This window comes from Zosterops lateralis, assembly GCF_965231275.1.
Source record: "Zosterops lateralis genome assembly, chromosome: 14".
NCBI lineage: Eukaryota > Metazoa > Chordata > Aves > Passeriformes > Zosteropidae > Zosterops > Zosterops lateralis.
Window position 1 is genome coordinate 18,520,087 of NC_139774.1, and position 18,537 is coordinate 18,538,623.

The window sequence follows — 18,537 nt, forward strand, 5'->3', positions numbered from 1 at the left end:
AGTAATGAAGCCTGGCACTGAAATGGCAAAAAGGGGTGAATCTGCCATTGCCCCTGTGGGGGCAGCTGAGTTTTACAGAGGATGGAGCAGCTGTATGTAAAGATGCTTTTCAGACACTCTTAAGGTAGCTGTGAAAATAATACTATTAATACATGTTGGAAAACCAGTGAGGTTTTAATAGAAGTAAATGTGCTTCTCCAGCCTGTGGGCTGCCAGTCCCATTTGGGAAGGCATCTACGTTAATCTGACATCTTGTTTAGCACTGATAACACTAGAGAGTCCAATTAAAATATTTCAAGAAGACATCCCTATACAAGACTACACTGATTGTCCACTAATGTGTATTGAATTTTAGCTAAATACAGCCCCGGGTGCTGTGCTGGAAAGCAGGGAAGCTTGCTATTCAAACTCTTAATTCCTTTTATATTGATTTGGCTGCTAATGATACAACCTTCTACTCTAATTAACTGACATCTGCATTAGGATGAAAAAGAGCCCCCTGCTTGAAGCTGTCCACTTGTTTGTATTATGAAATATGTCCTTCTGTTATATTTTGCCCAGATTAGGTCAGTCTGTGCAAAATAGACCATATAAAGGATTGACTTTCCTTTTAAATACCTTGTAAAGCGAGTTTATCTTTCTGCTGTCGCCATTTCTGCCTGTTTTTGCAGGGTTGTGTTGCTGGGAAGCCTGTCCAGAGCTGGTTCACTGACTGGGTGCTTTTCTAAACCTTCCCTCCCCATGGACTATTAACTCCTTTGACTGATTTGAGGCTGCCAAGAAAAGTGTAAATTGAGATAAAGATGGGCTATGAAGACCTGAGGATAATGGGTCATTTTGTATGGTTCAGGTTATGAAACAACTGAGATGTAAGGGATTTAAATCAAGCCAAAAACATTGCTAGATTGAAATAGGCAATCTGCTTATGAAACTATGTTGCCAAAAGTGCAAACCACCAGTTCTCAGTTTGGGTAATTTTGATGTCAGCATATGGAAAAAATAAAATACATGTTTCTTTACATCACTTCAATAAGTTAAAGACACTAGTTTGCAGAAGTTCATCATGAGCAGCTGTTTGGGTTCATTATGTGTGCTGTTACCACATATGTGTTTACCCATTTTTCTTTAGGAGAAGGTTGGGAGTCTCGGGAAAAATTATGTGAAGTCAGGATTCTCTCCATTTTTTCCTTTGTAGAAGCTTCAAACCCAGTGACAGGTGCTGCAGGAAGCTCCTTTTTCTTGCTGTGGGGACTGGAGCATCTCTCTTATATCATCCGAAGAAGAAAAAACAGGGCATTAGACTCAGTCTTGGAAATACCTTAATGTAGGCAACTGGAATCTGAATTGAAAAGTTCATGCTTGAAAATCTGAATTAAATATAGACCTGGGTGATGTCCTGGGTTGTAGTGTAGGATGTGCACACAGTATTTATCCCATCCCCATCCCCATGAGCTGCTGGAACCAGGTGGGGCAGTGTTTTCCCAGGCCCCTCCTCTGGGCTCTTCTGCTCATGGCCCATCAATGCCTTGCCCAGGACTCACAGGGAACTCCCTCCAGGAGCTCTCTCTGTTTAATGGGCCATCAAGGAGCCACTGCACGACTCCTCATCCCATTGGGAGATGCTCCCAATGCCCAGGGGGAGGAGCCAAGCATTCCCACCTGGAGAGAATCTGGGATTTGGGACAGGACAAGCAGCCCTGAGCCACTGGATTCCCAGAGGAGCAGAGCTCCCAGACCTTTCTGTGGGATCACTGCTTCAGGAAGAGCCCCTCACCTGGACTGCTCCCCCCACCCTGCTCAGGGTGTGTTCTGACTCTGTCAGTGCTCCTTTGTGTTATTGCATTCATTTTATTTTATTTTACCTTTTAACCTTTCTTCTTATTAAATTGTATTTCTGACTTGGAGCCTCTCACTCATTTTGCTTTCAAACCACGACAGGTGGATACCTGAGCAATACTGTGCTTTCATGAGTAATAGCAGGATGCCTGGTGACATCTGCTCACTGAGATCAGTCAAAACCAAATGAAAAATAGTCCAGTAAATCGATCAACTCATCATCTTTTCCATTTCATTACCATTTTATTGTGCCTAATTTACCAGATGGAAGATGTAACTCAGTGATGCTTGAGAAGAGAGGCCAACCTTGAGCTCTTAGTGTTAGCATTTCAACCTTCTAGAGGGACTATTATGTCCTATGTAGAATGAATAAAACAGCTCAGATATTACTCCAAATATTTTAGTAAATTGCTGCATGACAAGTCATAATCTTTCTCTCAGGGCCTTTCTGTGTTCAAAATGTATATAGAACTGACATTTTCCCTGTGATTTGTAGTTTTGTATTATTTCCATTTACACTGTGATTTGTATTTGCATAATAAAAATTAAGTGTTCAGTGCACAACAGAACTTATGTTGTGACACCACTACTCCCAGTTGGGAATAGAATAGCAATTGATTGTGTGGTGTATTTGTGGAACTGGATTCCTTGTGCATTAATTTTTTTGCATGAGAATGGATTGAAATTGGGAAAAAAGATGGGAAATCTTTTAGCTGATTTCTGCTAGAACTATCATAACAGGTGCACACACTCTGATTACGAATTATGGGCGTGAAATCCAAAGAGCTTGTGGCTGGAAAAATTAGCTGCTAATCTCACATTTCTACAGAAAGACTGAGCAATTCCTGTTTTGTAGCCCTGAAAACATAATGGAGCCCTGGGGATCATTGACAAAACAAGCTTCTTAGAGCCACTAGCACTTAGCAAAATTGACTTCAGTTAATCAAAAGATTCTTTAGGGAGAGGGAAAAAAAAAAAAAAAAAAAAAAAGAAGAAGCTGACTGTTTTGAAAGCTGGAGAACAAGTAACTGCGTGCAGATGGTTAAAGAAATTTCAGTTTCTTATGGTGAAGCTCAGTGACCTATGAGTATCCAATAGGCAAGCTTATTTTGAAGATAAAGTAATTTGTGTACTAGACTGGTGGGGGAAAAAAGGTGAAAGGGAGCAGAGTATAGTGGCACTTTGCTCAGCCTGTGTGGACATAGAGCCATTGACCACAACTCTTTGGTTGCATCCATCCATCCAATTCCTTATCCACCATTTTGGCCACCCTTCAAACCTCTGTCTCTTCAATTTGGAGATAAGGATGTCATGTGATTTACTAATCAATTTTGATTCAGCCATATTATCAGTAGCACATTCCTCAGTCTTTTTACAAGTATATCTGTATATAAATAATCTTCTCTTGTGTTCTCAGGCATACTAACAATTTTTCTTGCAAAGTGCTTCTAGAGATTCCTGTCCATACCTCTCAGCTCTTCAAGCATCTCATGGTGTGAACCCTGTGATCCTGGCCATACAGTAAAGCAAAGGCAAAGATGATTTTCTCTGCATCAGGATAAGTGATCTGAGTGTTGCTTAATAAATTTTGTCATCTGATGGGGGGAAGAACAGCTGAATCACATGCCTTACAGGAAAACAGGTGGGACCAATGGCAAGAAAGATGAGCCCAAAATCACACAATTATTTTGTGCTAGCTTACTGTCTGTTTGTTCTGCCCAAAGGTAAAGATGTAGTTATCAGAGCCATTTATCAGGTACACCATTTTAGTATAAACTTGTTTTAAAAAGGGTAGAGCCCCTTTGTCATCTTAATTAGACAGTAACCCATTGATTCCAAGCGGGCCTTCATTTTCTAATTATTTAGTACATAATGTCATTAAACATCTTCGAGTGGACAGGATTGCTCTAAAAGCTTTAGTTCCAGAGCTCTAATATTAGGCTTTTGGCATTCATCCCTCTGTGTGAAAAGCAGTCCGTTTGTTTACCAGGAATTTAGATTCCCATTACTGGGGGAATTAGCAGTGAGCTATTAGTCTGATTCAAGCACTTAACAATTGCTGATCATCTCCTCCTAGCCTGGGGATAATGGAGGTGATCAGCTGTAAATGGAAAGTATGTGGGGCTATTTTCATGGAGGCACTTGGAGAAAGTGCAGCATCCCCTGACCTCTGCTAACCCTGGGGTTTGCAAGAAACCCAAACACCAAGTCACTTCCTGGAGGAGAGCTAATCACCTATCAGAAGAGCTTCCATTAGAGACTAACCAAGCTCAGCCTCAACCGACCCTGCCTCAAATGAAAAAAGGTTCAGCCACAAAGTCCCTGGGGTAGAAGTGATTAGCCTGTGATTGTATTTACCAGGATCTGTTTCAGTGGGGGAAGCAGCTGTGGAATAGCTGTGAGTTGTGATTCCATAGCAGTGCTGAACGATCCTGTGCAGCTCAGCAGTGTTGATTGGCTTCCTCTTTTTCCATTGTTGTCCCCAAAAGCTTTGTCTGGTTCATGGACACCTCAAAGATTACTTTGACAATTCTCCTCTTTATTCTTGTGTACAGTTGCCTACCATTTTGGCAAATAGAGAGACAGTATTTTTAGGATGTTTTGAAAAAGATACTTCCATTCTTTATAGATGCTGAACCTGTAGCCCTTTCCTATCACCTGAAAGTTACCTTTTATTGTCAGCTGATTTTGAGAGGTGTGCCAGGAATCTGTAGCCAGGAATCACTGTTTAAAACCAACAGTGCTTTATCTTTTTGTCATCTGCAATAACATACTGTTCCCCCTTCAAAAAGGAAAACTGCAGCCACTTGACTCTTACTAAAACACAGGCATTTCTTGAAGACAGTGGGAATGATTTGAATGAGGCAAGGACACTAATTATGGACTTGCAAAATCAAGTTTTATGTCTGGTATCATCTTGCTTATGACCTCGGGCAAGAAATGTGAATTGCTTCTCCCACTTGTCACAAGAAATTACTTATCTAACAGTTGGCTGAGCTCACTGCTGGAGGACTATATGAATGCCCTTTGTAAATGCTACATCAGATCCTGTTAAGAGATCTAAGGCTCTACTAGACTCCTAGAAGACACATCTGAAGTACCTGACAGTGAATTATATCTGTAAAAGTTGTCAAGATTGCTTTGTAAGAGATTCTAATTCTGTTCTTTACATTTCTTTTCCATGCCTCCAGCAGTGGAGACAAGGAAATGCAAAGGAAGGCAGGAGACTTCTAGAGTTGCAAGATAAAGTTTATTAGTCAGACTTCGCATTATTTTATTCTTTAAAAATAATCTACATTACAGTAATTAGAAGGTTCCCTCCTCGTATATGCTTGCTGAATGCTTATTGTTAAGACTGTCTAGATATAGAATTTTTATTGGATTATTTTTGTGTTTTGTGGACTGTCTTTTGTGAGACCACAGGTGCTCACAGAATGTTGTTTTCAACTTTCCGGGAACAGAAGCTGAGGGGGGTTTGTTAATTGCCCGGTAGTACAGTTAGTAAGCTGTTCTGAATGGGTTTAGGAATGTGCCAGTCTTGGAACATTGGTGGTGCTAACAGAACTGAACTGATAGTGATACTGGCATGACATTTCCAGTAGCAGTTAAGCTGTGCATGCATATATGCTGTGTAGTTGAAAACCCGTGATACTTGCAGATCAGGTGTTAGAAAAGTCTAAGCAAAAATGGGTTTATACTCACAACAGTATGAATACCTGTGAGTGAAGGTGCAGGTAGAAGTGAATTTTACTTGCAGTTTTTGATGAACAAGCAAAGAAGCAGCTGTGCATTTAAAGGTGCATGGAAAAGGGACACAGGATACTTGGGGAAAAAACCAACAAACTGGCATGTTTTGCTTCAATTTCAGTCTAGACCGTGATTTGTCCAAGTGTCAAGCATTTTCCTGTACAATCCAGGATATGACAGAAGACTGCAATTGCAATCAATAACCTTCTTAGTAGGGATTTAGTGCCGTAAACATGAAAAAGAAAACGCTAATCCCTTTTTCCATATTAATCTGTCTTACAGCACTAAATTTGGGGCAGAGTAAAGATCACAGCGCAGATGAGTGGAAGATCGTTGTGTACCAGCATGCACGGTACAGATCACTCAGAAATCTACTCCATTGTTCTCACAAATATTCTCTCTGTTGTGTGGAATAGTGGAAAGAATAACATTTTCTTCTTCTCTGTCACTCTCCATTAACTTCCAGAAATGACAGATGCTATTACATTACATCAAGAGTCTTGACACATTTCTAAGTCCCACCATATGGAGGATGGTCTAATGTGGATACTATACCAAGGTTACATGGACTCTGTTTTTATTAGCCAATGGTAGCAAATGTGTGAAACAGTGCTGTCTCTTGTTCAAATAGCCATATTTCAGTAGGTAATGAGAAATACCAGCATTAGTACTCCTGTTTATTAAGAAGACATATTCGTTCCTATTGCATGTAAATAATACATTGCTTCTCTGTGACAGAGGAGATGCTGCTGCATGCATTATTTCTTTGCTCTACTTGCCTAGGAAATAAACAGAAGTCTGGAATTGGAAACGGAAATATTACCACTGCAGAAAGATAATTACTTTGATACACATGACGATGTAAGAATCTGTTTTAAGGTGTCTGACCATAACTGAGAACCGCAGCATATTACCTGGCAACAGATAAAACACAGGATAAAAAATACTCAGCTATTCTGCCTCTGTTCAGGATTGTAATCATGTTTGGAGGTGTATAGTCTTGTTCAGATCTGTTGCCTCTCAGAATGAGCAATGGGCACTATATGTGTGCATGGAGGAGCTGTTTTGAGCAGAGTTTCTGGCTATTTGAAAATGTAGGCTGGCTGGTGAGGCAACTCTTGCGCACAATTGATTGTAGACTGTTACCCTACCTCAGAAATCAATATTCACTTAACAACACATTTTAACAGACAAATGCAGTACAAACTAACAGCAGTTACACAGTGCACACATTTACATTCAGAATAAACAGGTCATGAAATAGTGCTTGGCAGAGGAGGAAGATGGGGCAGGTGGCTGGAAGGGGACAGTGGTAACTTGAATATATGGACAGATACAAGGAGATTTTTGCAATTGAAAGTCCCAGGGTTTTGTGGTCAATGTACCTTCAATGAGCCAAATGCATTCTGTAAGGGTTACGGAGAAGGCTTGTCCTGAGACCAGGCAAGATCATCTTTTGCTAGATAGACCTAAATCTACTGAAGTTGAGCACCATTCATGTTGAACAACAAAACCTAAGTGTGTTGCTATCCACAATAATGGGTTATATATATGTTGAAGGGACAAAACAAAATGGAGCATAAACTCTAATATAGTGTTCTTGATCTGGAATGGTATTTTTCATATACTTAAAAGAATGGATTTGAAAAAGGAACTGAAAGTAATCCAGAGATGGTGTTCATCAGGGACTTCACATGTATGTTTATTGAGCTTTACTTGCAACCCACCCTGAAGCAGAGGCTTCTAGACTTTGGGATGATATGCTCTACTCTATGCCTTCATAGGTTTGAGAAGTCGATACCAACAAAACTCATTAAGTGTAACAAGTCCAAGTGCAAGGTCCCACACCTGGTTTGGGACAGCCCCCAATATCAGCACAGAGTGGGGGAGTGAATGGATTGAGAACAGCCCTGCAGGAAAGGACTTGGATACATGGCTAGATGGGAAACTAGACAAGAGTCAGTAAAATGCACTTGCAGCCCACAAAGCCATCCTGCAGCCTGGGCTACATAAAAAGAAGCATGGCCAGCAGACTGAGAGCTGATTCTTCCCCTCTACCCCACCCCACCTCCCCATCCAGCACTCAATTCTGGGGTGCCCAGCACGTGACAGACATGGACCTGTTCAAGCAGGTTCAGATGATGCCATGAAAATTACGAGAGGGCTGGAACTCCTCTCCCATGAAACAAGGCTGAGACAGTTGATGTGGTTTGGCCTGGAGAAGAGAAGGCTCTGTGGAGACCTCCCTGTGGCTTTTCAATACATCGGAGGGATGATAAGCACAGAGAGAGACTTTTACCAGGGCCTCTAGGGACAGGATTTGGAACAACAGTTCCATACCCTGAACAAGGGTATCTTTAGACTGAATACTAGGAAAAAATTATTCCCTGTGAGGGTGGTGAGGCACTGGCACAGATTGTCCAGAGAAGCTGTGCTTGCCCCATCCCTTCCAGTGTTCAAGGTCAGGTTGAACGGGGTTTGCAGCAATGTGGTCTAGTGGAAGGTGGTCCCTGCTCATGGCATGGGGGTTGGACTAGTTGATCTTTTAAGGTCCCTACAAACCCAAACCATTCAATGATTGTATGACTGAGGACAACCTCCTGATGGTGGGGTGGTTGGAGACACTTTTAGGTCATCCCTACAGTCAGAAACCAACCCTGCACAAGTTCTGAAAGAAATCAGACCTTTGATTGAACCTATTAAGCTGGAACATTAGCCTGTTACTCAAAATGTGTACACAGCAGAAACAATGGTGAGAACTGTACCTGCAGAGCTGCAACCTGACAGGGGGAAAGCAGGGTGCGAGTATGTGGGAGGTTTCCAGTGATTGCCATTCTGGGTTACGGCCATTCCTCTTGACTGAAAGCCTTCTGTTTCCCAAAGGTAAACCTGTCTTGGGACATGCCTGGATATGGAATAATATTAATTATATGGGAAGGAAATATTCGATTTATGCCGCATTAATGTGGGCTCAGCAACAGGGGCAGGAACAGAGCCAGAGAAGGCCAGGAAGTAGCAGCTCCAGAATATACAGAGGAGGCCATAGGCATACTGCTCTGTTTGGAGCTGTCTCGCTGTGTCTTCCCTTCAGCCACCTAGGAAATAAAAAGGAGGGATGAATCCCAGTTAGACACATTTATGCTCAAACTTCTGGCTGCAGAACCTCTAGTTCTGAGCACTAATGTGAGACTATTGAAACTCCTGTGGCAAGACATACAGCCTCCTGTTTCTGCTTGTCTGTGGAAGGAGTAACTTAAGGTAGAGTAGTCTAGTGTTGCGCATGCACACGGCATCCCTTGGTTTGATGTCCAAAGTCACATATTTCCAGATCCAAGGTTTTTCAACTGCTGTCTCTAGGCTACTTGACTCGCTGCTTTGTGAAGGCAACAAAGCATTGCATACCTGTGACATTGCTGAAGAGAGAGATGTGCTGGCACTGTCTCCTTGGAAGCTTAGGGAAGATGAATAAAGTAAGTCTTCCTGTCTTTCTAGAGCTGTCTGCTTCAGATGCATTTGAGACCAAATGGTATTTTCTGTAAACATAAGTAAAGAAAGAGTAAAGAAAAGTAAAGATTCTTATTGTGCTTTTCTTGTGCACACCTTGGAGTCTAGTAAACAGAAGCCTAGAGAAGCTATTTTAGGAAAGGCACTCACAGGCTGTGTGGCCTTGATTTAGAAAATACATATTCTCTGTTTTGTGAATGGCTTGTCAGCTTGTGGGTTTACTTGTGAGATTGAGCAGACTGCAAAAACAGCTTGAACTGTACTCTAAGACTTTTGGGTCCCTCTGTGACTTTCACAACTCTGTATTTTGTAAGGGGCAGGTTTGTAGTATCTCAGATGAGATGATTAAATTGTAGATGTGTCTATATTGCTGGGTGTAAGGCTTTTATATACTGCAGGAGGTAGGTTTAAATATTAATCACTTATGTAATTATGCTGTTTTCTTTTATATCCTTTTAAAGCTTTTACAAACATCAAATATTTAAATCTCATTGAGGTATGTTGCTAAAATGCTAGGGAGATAAAAGAAATACAGACTTAGAGTTACACAGTTCCATGTAACAGGAGTTCTGCAACTGCTATGCTGGATCTAGTAACAGCTGCATCAGGAGCTGCTTATCTTGACTGAGGGCCAGGGTGAGTACAGAAACAGAGTACGAGGAGGGGAATCCTGACCCCATAATCCTGGTGCACAGATGTGGTTACTCGGCAACCTATGGATACAGCATGTCTAACCTCCCCCTGGTGATGTTTTTGCAGTGCCCTTCATTTGAATGATGTTTGGAAATGGCTTCAAGGGTGTTTGAGATTAACAAAAATGTTGCCAAAAAATACAGAAACAGTTCTTCGAGCAGATCCAGGCTGTTCCCATAGGTTGCAGAGGAGATCACAGAGACATTGCAGAAGAAGACAGAACTATACAAAACAGCAGTGCAACACAGGATCTTGAAACCATAGGATTTAAATTCTCGCTGAGCTGCTTCTCTGTGATGTGACTGATGCTTACCAAGGCATTTGTTGCTCTCAAACATGCCAAGTATCTGGTCACACTTCTCCTTCTGATTGCCGCTGTTCTCACACGTACACCACAAGGAGACTTCCACACTGGAGTTACTGACAAAGTTGGGTGTCATGGGTGTGCCTGTCCCAAACCCCCAGAGGAAAGAAGCATTATGAATCATGTCATACTAAAGGAAATGCTGCCCTGGAGGCAGAAGCCTTCCACTGTGATAAGCATGTTATCCAGGCAAGGTCAGGAGTGCCAGCTACGTGGCCCAGGCTTGATGAACCTACCTGAAGTCTGCTGAGCTGTGAGAAAGTGTTGAGATTGCTATGCCTGACTCAGGCACTATGTGAGATATATTGAGAACTGAAGCTGGTGCGGGAATTAAATTGTGATGTGCACACAGCAGAAGCAATGGTGAGAATCGTACCCGCAGAGCTCAGTGCAAACTGATGGAAAGCAATTAAATGGTGCAAACATTAAATTGTGAAGGGTTTTTATTTTAGGATGTGAAGGACTTGCATGGACTCAGCTGTGGTACTGACATATGGCAGCAAAAGGTACTCTTGCTTCTTGTGCAGCTGGCAAAACTGTGTAGCCAGGTGCCTTTTGACAGACAAACAAATACTGCACACCTGTAGTGTGCCACTCAGGCAGTGTTCATTTAGCACAAAACCAGCACAGCCATCTGGAAAAATGGAAGGTATAGTCTAGATTTACAACTTCTGAGGTACTGCTGCTCTCTACATACTCTTTTGAGCCACTCTGAAAACGTTTTAGTAGGTTGGTAGATAGTAAATAACTAAAATCAAAGATGACCTTCCTTTTAACAGCTGGTAGTTCTATATTCTGGCTGGCCCTGAGAACATAGTTCGAACAATACTAACAAGCCATCAGGAGTCTAAAAGTCAGGCAGTGATGGAATGCCATATTTAATCACTGCTGTGATGGGATGTAACTCCAGCATTAGAAATGACAATGACTCAGTTCACACAAGCCCACAGAGGGCTGTTGATGAGGCACTTAAGAAGGCTTTGCACCAGCTAATGATGCAAAGAGGCATCCAGAAATCTCAGGCAAGGACGGGGCAAAGTACAGAAAAAAATGCCATTGAAGGGCTCTCTTTGGACTGCATCTACCTCCAAGGCAAGAGAGAGCACTAGCATCAATTAGTAAGGCATATTTGCTACCTCCTGCAGGAGACAAGGAGGGTCTTTCACAGCATCAAAGAGTGCCTGCAAGAGTGTGGCCTGAAAGCTTCCACCCTGTGTGTTCCTGTGGATATCACTTACCAATCATCCCCATGTAAGCCTGCAGGCATGCAGCATGGTTGTGCAGAGAGCAGCCATCTGGAGACATGTCTACAGGTTGACAATTTTGTTGGAAGTCAGCCAGCCGGGATCTGTAGGAAGGAAAATGAGACCATCAGTGTCGATGTTGTTCTCTTGGATAACATCCTCTGCTGCCTGACCTACTTGCAGATATGGTCTTCTAAGCAGGAGTCCAGAAGCCAGAGGCAATTTGGTTTGGTGTTAGACTGGAAGGAACAATCAGGAACAATAGTTTTACGGCGTCTTTCTCCGCAAAATTCATCCTGACATGGACAGAACAGGATCCTTTTGGTGAAATCCTCAGGAACTTTCTCAAAGAAATTCCTGAGCCCTCTGTGGCACTTGCGCCGGTCACACACATCCTCACTTCCTGCTCCCTTGGTGCAGATGGAGGCATAGTCTGTGCGCAGACGGAAACACTTCTTGCTCAGATTACAGACGTGTGTTGCTTTCAGACATGGATTTGTTGCATCTCCTGCTAACTGTGAGCCTATAAAGCCAAAAGAAACACAAAAAGGAAACATGAAGCAAGTCTCCAGAAGAAATTCTGTATGGAAGCAGGAGTACTACTTTCTTGATGGTCAGATTAAAAAAATCAAAAAGAACAAAGCAAAACAGTCTTTCTATATGCCTGCAGTATGACACTGTAACTACACTAGCTACAAAAGAGTATTTTTCTATTGGTTCATAGTAGGGTGCTTGTTTCAGAAAATGGATCATTGTGGGTTATTACTGGTTTCATGGGCCTGGATCTGTGGCTATATTTACTCTTGGTAAGAGTGACAAGTTTAGGCAAGTAGCCAGAGCAGGCATTCCTCTGATTAAAGGGGCCATTACCCCAAATTGTTCTTAATAAATCTTCAACCCATGAAAAGATAAGAGAGGGCAGAATTATATCATGTAACCATTACAATTCTTACCTGATACCAGAGCTGCCAGTTTATTATAATCTGTCTTCCAGTGTTCTTCATTCGCTGGATTCTCATAGGGAGAGGTCTCCAAATTGAAATAACCTAGGCAAGATACAAGATATTTAATACAGTGGGAGAAATGCTTTGTGACCAGCTTTATTTATTTGTTTGTTTGTTTATTCTTAAATGGATACTTTTCTTATTTATGGCTGGTTATTTCCTCAGCCTGGAGTTCAGAAATGCTCTGTCTCACCCAAAGCCAAATGCCAAGAATGGTTCTTCTGGAAATGCAAAGCTATTACTGTGTAAAACCCTCATTACATTTTGTCCATTCAGAATTTGGTCTAGGTTGTCATTTGGATTTTTCAGCTTCAGTAAGTGTGAGGAGCTGAGCAGCACAGGCAGGCTGTAGTGGGAGGTCAAGTAGAAGCATCCCACAAAAAGCAACAGGACACATGGCAATACGTGTCATAATCACATGTGTTTTCAGTGATGGACAGACAGGACCATTTTGAGGTATTTTTCACAGCACTAGATCTAACTATCTCAGTGTAGCTGTCTGTCTCTTAGGGTTGCTGGTGTTATTTGAAGGGCTGGTCCCATACCAGGAAAGTTTTCGCTGCTTATCAAACAGAGCAGTAATGAATTCTCTTTACTAGGAGATATGGTTCCAGAGCAATTACCTACAGTGCTGGGAAGTGGACCTTCATGGTTGTTTTCAGCCAGGAGGTGGGGGTAAGCCTTACTAGTAACTTGTAAATTTATATTACTTCATCTCACCATCTGTCATGCTGGAGTGAACAGTCCAGAAAATGCGTAAGCAGTGCTCCTGTCTCTTCATGCGCCGGTGACACTTGCAGTGCAGCAAAGAGCTGTTCCCGAGGTCAAGCTCTGCATTCAGACACCTGACCCTGCTATCGTGATCCAGTGAAAGGAGCCGAGTCTTGGCCAGGGCACAGTTTTCCAGCGTCCTGTATGTGGCATTGCAGGTGGAGTCAGAGAGGCACAGCTGCTCTGCCAGGACACAGTCACTGCTGGGCAGAGCCATGAGGTCTCCTGATCAAGTAGAGAAAAGACTGTTAGGGCCCCAGTCAAGATGAACGCTGCACAAGTACCTTGTCATTATTTTGCAGGGATCCTGTCTTCAACAAGGACTCCTTGCAAGAAACAGAACATGTTGGGATCTTTTATGTGGAGTAGTTAAGGAACAAGAGCTGGCTCCATTTAGGAAAAAAAAAAAAAAAAAAGAGAGAGAGAGAGAGAGAGAGAGAGAAATATGAATATAAATGAAAGAGAGAACAAAAGGTTAAATAAAAGCCTCCAAAATAATTTTGTTCAACTTGGCCAGGATCAGGGATTGCTCTGTATTTTAGGGACTAGTAAATCCCTGTGAAACCTTGGGTTTGCTGAGGTCTGCTTTGAAGAAGCTCTTCTATCTGGGCACTGAAAACCACAGTGCAATAAGCACGTAGTAACACCATGCTGTTTACTGTGAGTCAATGCTGCTGCAATTACTAAAGTATATGCTGGTCATTAAGAGATGTACTGAGAGAACCATTTATAGGGTATAAAAACAACTACTTTAATGAGCCTGAAGACTGAAGAATGTGTATTTTTTGCATAATAAAATGAATCCTTAACAAAGGATGCAAGTAGCTTCATACAGAAGGGCTGATATGCAGTCAATTAAAGTACATAGAACCCAGTCCCTAAAATCCCTGCCAAAAATGCAGATGAAGGCTTGGCCCATAAGAACCTTGTGAAGTTCAGGAAGTCCAAGTAGATGTGCTGCACCTGGGTCAGGGCAATTCCAGACCCAAGTCCAGACTGGGAGATGAACCAATTGAGAGCAGCCCTCCAGAGAAGGACTTGGGGATTCTCAGGGGTGACCTGGTCGTGCGCACTTGCAGCCCAAAAAGCAAGTATGTCCTGAGCTGCATCAAAATCAGCATGGCCAACAGACCGAGGGAGTATGTTCTGCCCTCGTGAGACCCCCACCTGCAGTGCTGCATCCAACCCTGGGGCCCTCAGCACAGGAAGGACATTAACCTGTTAGCGTGGTCCCAGAGCAGTCCAAAGATGCTTCGAGGGCTGGAGCACCTCCTGCTATGAGACAGGCTGAGAGAGATGGTGTTATTCAGCCTGGAGAAGGCTCCAGGGAGACTTCCAATGGACCCCCTTCCAGTACTTAAAGGGGACTTATAAAAAAGGAGGGATAGCAACTTTTTATACAGGCAGATAGTGATAGAACAAGGGGGAACAGTTTTAAAATAAAAAGGCAAGATTTAGATTAGATGTTATAGGAAGGAGTTCACTCAAAGAGTGATAAGAGCCTGGCACAGGTTGCCCAGAGCAGCTGTGGCTGCCCCATCCCTGGAAGTGTCCAAGGCCAGGCTGGATGGGACTTGGGGCAACCTGGTCTAGTGGAAGGTGTCCCCACCCATGGCAGGGGGGTAGATCAAGATGATCTTTAAGGTCCATTCCTGCCCAAGTCTTTCTGTAATTTTATGATTATGTCACGGGTAGGTGAATTCAGTCTGTATCTTTCTTCATTTCTGCTGTATATGAATCTATGTTTATAGTACAAGTACAATGAAGTCTTGAAACAAGACAGTTTCCTAATAAAATTTGTATATAGGCTGGTATGTTTCTTCCCTTCAGGTCAATATTCCTTGGCTTGCTTTAGGAAATGACTGTGCTGAGTCTTACATCTATCTTTGGTGTTCTTTGAGTACATCATCTTACCTATCATTCTCTCCTTCAGCAGGTGCAGTAGTACTATTTCAGTCTGCCATCACTATAAATCAGGGGGAAATCTTGGTACAACTCATATTGCCCAGTGTACCATCTTCCCCATGTAATTTGTTCTCTCACTTACTTCATTTTTGCTCGCTTCATTAGTTTATTTGCTGTAAGTAGTAGAATGCAGAATTCCATGCCAGCCTGCTTCTCCAAGTTTCTACTTTCCCTAAGGCCCAGTAATATTATCTAGGTACCTCTGTCTCACTTGTACAAGTTTCTTTGTTCTTCTGGCAACTTACTGTACCTGGTAGTTCACCTGGCTCTTCCACAGAGACTTGATGACATTTCAAACTCCCTGAAAAATTTCTCATCAGAAATGCTTTGTATCCAGGACAGTGAGTTCAGGTGAAGCTGCTCTAAACCTCAATTTTAAAACAGCCCTCCTCTATAGACATAGTTTACTAGCTGTGCATTGTTGTGAGCCCTGAAGGTTGGTAAGTTATTTCATTTCTTTAAAACCTTGTCTTAGTAGTCCAGACAGTAACAACGTGAAAGAATGAGAAAGCTAATTCGTTCCTAGATCTGTGGTCTAGGTTGCATAACATGTTAAAGATGTATGTGTATGGCAATCCCATCTGTGGTTAAAAAAAGAAAAAAGTTAAAAGGTAGTAACTAATTAATACATTATGATTATTTATACTTTAGAAAAAATCGGATAGGTAATACAATGCACCTTTATTCTCTCTTTTCAATATCCTGTCATATAGCTATGTCTACCTTGTTGCCCCTGGTGCACCACGCTGTTTAAAGAGACAACAGTTACAGAAGGGACGCCCTTCCTTTATTAAACACAGTTACCAAAGAAGCATTGGCATTTGGACATGGCAAATTTTGGGAAATCTTTTGCAATCGTGTGGCTGCCAGCTGCAGCTGTGGTCTAAGTGCACAGCAGCCCGTCTCTTAGCAGTCGAAAAGCTGCAGCTTTTTCTGAGTGCAAAGCACCCCTAGACAGAAACCATGAATGCTTCATAGTTTCATGCTATAATGACTTGTCCCTAGTCACATCAGCCCTGAAGACTGAACCAGAGATGAACTGGGAAAAGGAATAATTTCAATCCTTAGCTCCTGTGATTTGGCAGTAGTGGGAGGCAGAGTAGAACAATCAGCTGCATCTCTGCAGGAGTTCCTTGGATTGGTCTTGGCAAACTGAGCCTAGTCTCGGTAAACTGTGGGCCCGAAGCATTCCAGAGGGCGAATGCGCGGGGCAGGTATCAAAAACTGCTCTGAGCGGAGGCAGCGGGAGCGCGGCGCAGCCGGGACCGGCTCCGGGAATGAACCCCCGCGTCCTGCTCGTCCGGCCGCGTTCAGGGATCGGCTCCGGGCACCTCCTCCCGCCTGGCCTCCAGGGCGGACGGTCCCCTCCCCAGAGCGTCCCTCCGGTTTGGCCACAATCACACCGGCGGTTCCCTCCGGTTTGGCCAAAGCAGCAGCCGCCTTTCCCGGTTCGAATCGCGAGTTCCCACCCGCCCGGGGCAGCTGCAGCCGGTGCCGGGAGAGCCGGGGAGCGGCTCGGGAGCGCTCGGGACGCGCTCCTTGCCCGCCCGGCATCGGGGGAGCGGCCGTCAACCCCCCCCAGCGACCGCGGGACCGGCGTGCGGGGGATGCCTCTGTCCGCCCGCCGGGAGAGGGACGGGCCGTGCCGCCCTGCCCTGCCCTGCCCTGCCCTGCCCTGCCCTGCCCCGCCCTGCCCTGCCCTGCCCTGCCCCGCCCGCCCCGCGCCCCGGGCGCTGTTACCGGCTCGGGAGAGGAGCAGCCCCAGCAGCAGCGCCGGCCCCATGCTGGCGGTCGGTGGCTCCGGGCGCCGGAGCTGCGGCTCGCATCCTGCACCGGCCCCGCCTCGGCGCTGCCCGGCCCGGCCCGCCCCGTCGAGGTGCGGGCGGCCAGCGCCGCCCCCGGCCCGGCCCGGCCCGACCCACCGCGGGGCCGGACCCGCCCGTGGGGGGCTGTCGGGGGCCTGTCGGGGGCTGTGGGGGGCCCTGGGGGGCCGTCGGGGGCCGTCGGGCCGGTGCGAGGGGCGGGGGCTGCCGGGGGTCATCCAGCGGTCTCCAGGGTGATCCCGGAGCCGCCGCGCCCGGGGCTGTGCAAGGCACGGACGCTTCAAAAGGGACTTTTTGGAAGGGGCTGCGCAAGGCGTTTGTTTATTGATTCACAGCGCACCTCGGTACTGAGAGCAGAGCTGTGGCTGCGCTCTCTCGGGGCCGTACTTGGGGAAAGGACTGTAAATCTCCGACTTGGGAGAGTCGCCTTCACTCTGGAGGGAGGCTCCTGGAGGATACAGAGGCTGACTGGCTTTTGAGTAGCTTCCCCAAGTAACTCTTGGGTCTGTGGAAGGGATGACTGAGCTTGTGGCTTCTTCCTCTTGGCTTTGTTGTGACGGCTGTTATTTCAGTTTCTTACCTGTTGCCGGCTCTGTCGTGATTGAGCTGCTTTTCTGCCCCCACACGGAAGATGGCACTCCCGAGAGCCCGCGTGTCATTTAGGCAGCTGTGCTTCCTTTGAACAGATGCTTCGTTTTAATTTGCATCCTAAGATCAAATTAACCAGTGTCAAAAAGTTACAGTCCGACAAATGCATGTCAAACATTAGCATATGAAAATGAGGCAAACGTTTTGTAAGTCAATTGTTTGCATAAGTAGAGACCTACCCCATCTGTCTGAAAACCCCAACAGAAATAGTAATAACTGTGCAAGTGCATTAAGTGTTCATAATAGAATTCAGTGGTGCCCTCCTTTTCTTGAGTTTTTAAGAAAAATTAGTCCTCCTGCTTACTGCAGGGAACTGCTGTGAGAGAATTCTTCTGCATGGAAATTACTGTATAAACCACATTAAAGCAAGTTCCAGTGATATGCCCAACATTTCATCTCTACATCCATGACTGTCATAGCCAGCTAAGAGTGGGTTTGACCAAGGAAGTATTTTGTTTGCCGTAGGTGCTGAGTTACTTAGCCATAACTTATTTTGTATAGTATTAACCTTAAGAAGATTATAGCATGGTGGTGGCTTCTGCTACTTCTTTTCAGGGTTTGACCACTACAACCTTTCTTGAGTCAAAACCAGAGCAAGTTACTGGGAAGTGCAAAAGATGCTGAGTCTTGATCATTTGTCAGGAGTGCTATCAGAGAACTGCTGGGGGAGGTGGCACAGAGGAGGGCTGAGCAAACACTCCTCTGCCTGGGCTAATATTTACAGCACCACACTCTGCTCTTTACAGGGCTAGAGACAGACAGCAGACATTCACAGCTAATAGTAACACCTGTACCCTACAGAAATATCAACCTAATGCAAACAACCCAGCAGAAGTTGATGTCTATATTTATGGAAAACCAAACAGAAACCTCCATTTCCTAGCATGAGTGTTGGTTGCTCGTTGCCAAAGAAGGTTCAGTGGTTTGACATCCACAGC

At 44.3% G+C, this 18,537-nt stretch overlaps 1 protein-coding gene across 2 annotated transcripts; it reads right to left on the minus strand.

The window, feature by feature from the left end:
• Positions 1–5,100: 5,100 nt before the first annotated feature.
• GFRA3 (GDNF family receptor alpha 3) lies at positions 5,101–16,911 on the minus strand (the record flags this gene model as incomplete). 2 transcript variants are annotated; one of them, XR_014591118.1, is made up of 9 exons in its annotated part: positions 5,101–6,362; positions 8,349–8,678; positions 8,986–9,116; positions 10,094–10,228; positions 11,383–11,492; positions 11,566–11,911; positions 12,342–12,434; positions 13,113–13,388; positions 16,869–16,911. XR_014591118.1 is itself a non-coding variant. In XM_083871420.1 (8 exons), 8 exons carry the CDS (start codon positions 16,909–16,911, stop codon positions 8,544–8,546), a joined length of 1,269 nt encoding a protein of 422 aa, XP_083727546.1. In that variant the 3' UTR covers positions 6,500–8,543. The 2 variants fall into 2 exon arrangements, 1 of the variants encoding a protein (XP_083727546.1); XM_083871420.1 differs by lacking the exon at positions 5,101–6,362 and having other exon boundaries at positions 6,500–8,678.
• Between the last annotated feature and the right edge of the window lie 1,626 nt (positions 16,912–18,537).